Source organism: Poecilia formosa, unplaced genomic scaffold, assembly GCF_000485575.1.
Source record: "Poecilia formosa unplaced genomic scaffold, Poecilia_formosa-5.1.2 Scaffold669, whole genome shotgun sequence".
NCBI lineage: Eukaryota > Metazoa > Chordata > Actinopteri > Cyprinodontiformes > Poeciliidae > Poecilia > Poecilia formosa.
The window spans coordinates 85,529-91,701 of record NW_006800608.1 but is presented as its reverse complement, the minus strand read 5'-3'; the positions used below and the strand labels follow the sequence as shown (position 1 = coordinate 91,701).

The 6,173-nt window shown below is 41.6% G+C and overlaps 1 protein-coding gene across 1 annotated transcript in view; it reads left to right on the top strand.

Annotated features, from left to right (window-relative positions):
• The first annotated feature begins 2,951 nt into the window (after window positions 1–2,951).
• LOC103130762 (cAMP-specific 3',5'-cyclic phosphodiesterase 4C-like) overlaps window positions 2,952–6,173 on the top strand; it is a 43,155-nt gene continuing 39,933 nt past the window's right edge. The window contains exon 1 of the mRNA XM_016666162.1: window positions 2,952–3,983. Coding sequence (XP_016521648.1) covers window positions 3,913–3,983 — 71 coding nt within the window. The 5' untranslated portion in view covers window positions 2,952–3,912. The remainder of the gene's footprint in view (window positions 3,984–6,173) is intronic.

The following is a 6,173-nucleotide window of genomic DNA, read 5'->3' as shown; positions in this document are numbered from 1 at the left end:
GCGGGCCGGATCCGGCCCGCGGGCCTTAGTTTGGGGACCCCTGGTGTACAGCATAAAAAGCAGAGGGCTCAGCACACCGCCCTGAGGAGAGCCAGTACTGATGTTGATGGATGAAGAGGTATGGGGGTCCATTCTGACTCTTTGTTTGCGATTCGTCAGGAAGTCCTTAATTCAGCAACAGGTGGAAGAGGGGATTCCCAGGTCTGCCAGTTTACGCACTAATCTGTCAGGGAGGATGGTGTTAAATGCCTAGCTGAAATCAATGAAGAGGATGCGTGTGTAGCTATCTCGATGCTTCAGGTGGGACAAGACAGCATGCAGGACAGTGGCAACAGCATCTTCAGTTGACCTGTTAGCTCTGTAAGCAAACTGGTACATGTCGAAGGTGCGAGGAATGAATGAATGAATGAATATGACTCTGAACCAGTATTTCAAAACATTTCCTCTCCAATGGGGTCAGAGCCACTGGTCAGTAGTCGTTCAAGCTATACTTTATGCTACATCAGTGCACATGGATATATGCACTGATGTAAACTGTTCCATTTCAGCTTTGGTTGCATGTTGAGGGTTGTTGTCCTAATGTGAGGTGGATCTGCATCCAAGTCTCATGTCCTTTGCCATCTCCAACATATCCTTCCAGAATAATTTCGTATTAAGCTCCATCCATCTTCCCATCAGTGCTGACCAACTTCCTGTGCCTGGTAAAAAACGCCAGTATCCCACAGTATGACATTAGAACCGCCATGGTATGTTCAGGGTGATGTGCAGAGTTAGTTTTCCCTCTAACATCTTGTTTTGTATAAAGAAATTTGTAGAGTGCACCACAAAATGAATAGCTGTCATGTTGACAGGTTCTCCCACCTGAAGTGCGGATCTCTGCTGCTTCCATGTTATGATGGGCTTCAGCTCTATCTTGATAGATTTAGAGTTGAGCCATGCCCTTTCCTTTCTCAAAGGATGGATGGAGTAGAACTCTGAGACGTTCAGTGCTTGAAATATTTCTTTATGACTAAAAGTACTTCCGACTTCTTCAAAACGTTCTCCCTTAATTGTCTGTTGTGTTTTCTTTGAGGTTTTCACATCAAAGTTTGTTATAAATAAAGATAAAAATACACCCACGAAGTAGGTGACTTCAGAGGGCATTTGAGTGCACTATATTTTATTTACTGGAATCAGAGTGAAGAGGCTGATTACAAATGTGGTTCTCTTTTCACATTGTTTTATCAAAATCCTAAAACTATGGATTATTTTGATTCTGCTTTACAGTCCTGCACCACTTCGAGTCGTTCTATCAATATATCCCAACAGAATCCATTGAGGATTGTGACAAAAGGGAAAAAGTTCACCATTAAGGTGAAATGCATTGTTCTGGATGAGGCTGAACCTGGCACTCAGCTGAGGGCTATTGATGTCCAAAATGTGGGCCAGGGACCATTTGCAGCCCTTGGAGTAGTTTTGCCCTGGATGCTATTTAGGAATGGTTAAACCATTGGGCTCCAAAGTGGGTCCTGGAGGGCCGGCATCCTGCATGTTGTAGTTCTCTCCCTGGTTTATCACACCTGGATCAAATGATGGCTCATTAGAAGACTTGGGAAGAACATTGACCTGCTGAAATGGCTGTTATTACCACCAGGGAGAGAACTAAAATATGCAGGATGCCGGTGTTCTGTCATACCCGTAAATCCAGCATACCTTTTGGTAATGCACATGTGCACATCGATGTTACGTCACATACTGCTTATTCAGCAGATTTCTTATAAATCCGATCATACCTGTAGAAGTTTCATTTTGTGTGTTTTATTTCTTAGAAGTAAATTTTATTTAATTACGGGACATCAGTCCCGTTTAGCATCATTATTACTACAAATACTGTTTGACTACAAATTTGGTCTCCCGTGGGATATTTTGTCCCTATAGCTAATCTACCTTTTTAATATTTTAATACCTCTTTAGAAAACTGCACAGAATATGTCCTAAAAAAAGCACATGAATAATGCTGGATGCTGACCGAAGCTGTGTTAGGCAACAAGCAGAGCAACACCTCTTTCTAGACACTGCGTGGAAATAACTCGATTTTTCTTATTTTAATTTTTTTATGTACCGTAAACTTCTTGGAAATAAAACACACAAAATTAAACTTCTACAGGTATGACGGATTTATAAGAAACGTAACATCGATGTGCGCATGCGCATTACCACAGGGTATGCTAGATTTACGAGGTCTGACAGATAGTCAGAACACTGGCTGCCCAGGCCTCACTTTGGGCAGTTTAAGTGGAACTGATGGAGGTGGAGACTTTTTGTGTTTTTCTTTGTATGAGATTTGCCTTGACAAATCTATATCTTAAATAGAACAATTTAGTTGCAAACCAAGTGTTTTTTTTTCTTTAATTTGCTGTATTTTATTTATTTATTTATTTATTTATTTATTTATTTTTGCTTTGATTTAGTGTCATATTAAGTAGGACCGCAAATCTTCAGTGACTTTTTACTCAAAACCAGACTTAATCACACCCAGTAAATAAAATGGACTAAATCCAGGGTTTTCAAAGACAGTTCTGATGTTCGTTGCTGNAACTTTGTAAGAGATGTGAAAAGTCCTGTTTGACTTTCTTCCACTTCAAATAATGATCTCCTTTGTGTCGATCTATCACATAAAATCCCAACAAAACATGTTAATGCTTGTTGTTGTAATGACTCGAAATGTGGAGAAGCTCCATGAGTGTGAAGACTTCTGCAGGGCACTGGCTACGACCCCTGCTGCGAGGCAATTTGTGCTCTTTATCTCCCTGAATACCATCAGCTCACATTTAGCGTCTCACTTCTGACCAGCAAGACCCCCTGCTGGTCAGGAGGGGCTCTTCCACAATCTCTTTCTCTCTGTCGCTCTCGCTGTGTGTGTCTCTCTCTGGGGAGGCAGAGTTGTTTGTTGTTTTAAGCCCGATTTTGGTCCCACCACTCTCAGGAGAGGCAAGAGGGAGGGCAGAAGCCTGTAATGGCCTGCGCTGACAGGGACTGCATGGGACAGCCCACTCCAGAGAGCATCTGATGGGATTAGAACACTCTTTCCAGTTCATTTTTCCCCACTAAGAATAATTCCACTCACTCCGCTCACGGTGTAGCACGATAGAGGCGAGTGTACAATGAGACTGACTGATTTTTGTTAAGGACCTGACTTTGGCAGAGAAAGAAAACCCAGGGAGCTTTCCTAAAGGATTCCGTTTTGTAAGTTTCCAACGTCATCCAGAAGTAGTCAAGTTTGTTTCCTATTAAACAGCAGAGGAGGAGAGAGGAGAAAAAAAAATCCTTGATTCTGTGGTCTTGTGGTAAGCTAGAATGAGAATGAGATGACGGCTGAAGACACGGCTGTCTTCAGACCCTTCACCTTCCCCGTTCCTGAAGCGTTCCGTCTGCTCTTTCTGTGATTTGGGTTTGACAGTCAAGACTTTGCCTTTTTAGACTTCTCATCGTCCACATTCATTCTGAGGGAATCTAGTCTTCTCCAGAAAAATCAAGCGGATGCACACTTACATCTGGAACTGAAATGTGAAATCGGACTTTTACTTTGATACACCTCCCAGCCTGAGCAGGACTGTGGTCATCTTTATTTTTACTCCCACCGGCTGTGACTGGGGCCCTTGCATGTTGCTGTTTTGCATCTTCAGGTTGCTTTGCATTTGCTGCTCTCGCTTCACATTTTCCTGTACCTTCCTCTCAATGAAACTTGTCTCCTAGTTGCCATAAGTTTGGACTGAGATCACACTCAGGAATTGAGATTGATTGAAGATCCATAACTCTATTGAGGTACTGGTTACACCGCAGAGGTTCCGCTTCACTGTCCCCCTCCCAGAGATGCTTCTCCGGTGAATTTCCACGCTCAGCCCAAATCCTCTTGAACCTGCATCTGACATAATGAACAAAGACTCCCGCTTTTCTCGGAAGACGCATGGCAGCTTCTCCACACGCAGGCACTCCTGCATCGGGTATGTACCCTGCTACATATGAGGAGCCTTTTGATTGAAGTCAATGCCAGCAATTATTAAGAAGTGCGAAGAGCACTAGACAATACATGACACAAGAAATCTGTTGTTGTAGAAACAGTAAAATCTTAACTTAAGGCAAAATTTAGTTAGCCATTTAATGCCAGTATAAATGAAGCTGTTATGTGAAGGCTTCAGAGATTTGTTGGAGAACATCTGAGAACCAGGAGCATCATGAAGACTGAGGAGCCCACCAGACATGTCAGGGAGGAAGTGGTTGAGAAATTTAAAGGGTAGTTGGTTAGAAAACAATTTCCCAAGACTTGGTCTTTATGGAGGAGTAAGACAAAAGACATTGTTAAAAGAAAGCCATAAAAAGTCCTGTTGGTCGTTTTCTACAAGCCAGGCAGGGGACAACTTTATGGGTTTGTGAAAGAAGGTCAGATGAGGTCAAATTAAACTTTTTGACATATGCGAAACAATCTTTGGCACAAAACTGACACAGAGCACCTGAGCGCACCATCCTCAATATGGTGCGCTTCCTTCCTGTCAGGCAGCAGCTTCCTTGTATGGAGATGCTTTCCTTTAGTAGGAAGGAAAGCTGAATTGAAGGGAATATGGATGGTGTCTAAGAAAGAGCCATCCTGAAAGAAAACCTGTTAGAGGCTGTAAAATACCTTCCAGCAGGACAACCAATTTATGCAGCTACAGCAGGATGGTTTGGATCAATGCAGATTCATGTTAGAATGATGATAATTTATTGCCTTTTTATCATCACAGCCATGGAACTACAGAGGAAAACAAGCCTTTTGGCCAATTCTAGAATTCTTTTTTTGAACTCATGAATTGTCACATTTTTAATTAAATTTCAATGTCGTCTTTCAATTAAGTAAATAAATCCACTGATGTCCTGTCGTGTGACACCAGTGGAGGATTTGAATGCCAAGGCAGATACCTGCTAACGATCTAGTGTTTAGCAGGGGAGAATTAGTGTTGTGTTAGAGTTACACAGGGAAGCAAATGTGTAGAAATTTCTCATCAGATGTGGTCTAGGAGGCAAACAGGCAAAAATGGTGTGGCAAGTTGCCTAAATATCATTCGGTTAATGCTGATTACACTGACTGACACAATGTGTAACATGATCATCTGAATAATCGACAGTAATCAGGAAAAATTCCTGCATCACCCATTGCTACAGACATCTACAGATGATTACAGTGTTTGCATGAATCCATTCTGATTCACAACACACAAACATACAACACAACAGGACTCAGACTGAAGTGATGACTCTTTAGAAAAATCCTCTAAATGCTGCATAACCTGGTAAAGAATCAAACTCCTTTGACTCTAAAAGGGCAAGAGAAACATTTCAGTGCAATGTGTGGTGAAGCAAACATTTCTGAACCTTGGGCATGAGGCACATGCCTTGCGAGTGTCATCACAACTCCTCCAGCCGTGAGCCTTTTGGATCATATGAGGAGATCAAAGCAGGTGATTTTATACCACATCTAGAAATACATAAGTGCAGAGTTCAACAACACAAGTCTCTGTTCTCTTCTTACCTGATTGGTGGATGTTGCATCCGAACTCGAAAGAAACATGGAATAAACACTTGATTTTCTGGATCTGTCATTTGCCTTTCGTGCAAGTCATTATTCTTTATTTTTGGATTGGTGAATCTTCATGATGTCGATAACAATTGATAATTATTTGTTACAATCATATTTTTACAAGAAGTTGAACTCTGTTAGAAAAATAGTTTCCTCTGAACTCATACAAACTGAGTACTCACACACACGCACACACCCACATAGACAAAGCTGTGTTTGTGATCAGACTGTGACACCTCCTCTCCCCAGTTGTACCAACAGTACCAAGACACAATTCATTCCATCCAACTGCCACAATTGCCTTGTTAAAATACCCCTAAACTTTTTTTAAAATTATTTTAAGGTACAATCACAAACTCCAGTGAATACTGATGTGACAAAACTGTGCAGAGGATGGGAAAAAGATGACCAAGATTTAGCTGCTTTTGTATTCACTCCCTTTTTGGTTGCAGTTTCACCTGCAGATGTTTGCAGTTTACCTTCAGCAGCTCAAACGTTTTCCAATTTCCTTGGAATAATAACTTAAGCCTAAGCATGATTGGATGAAAAGTGTCTGTGAACATACATTTTCAAGTGTTTT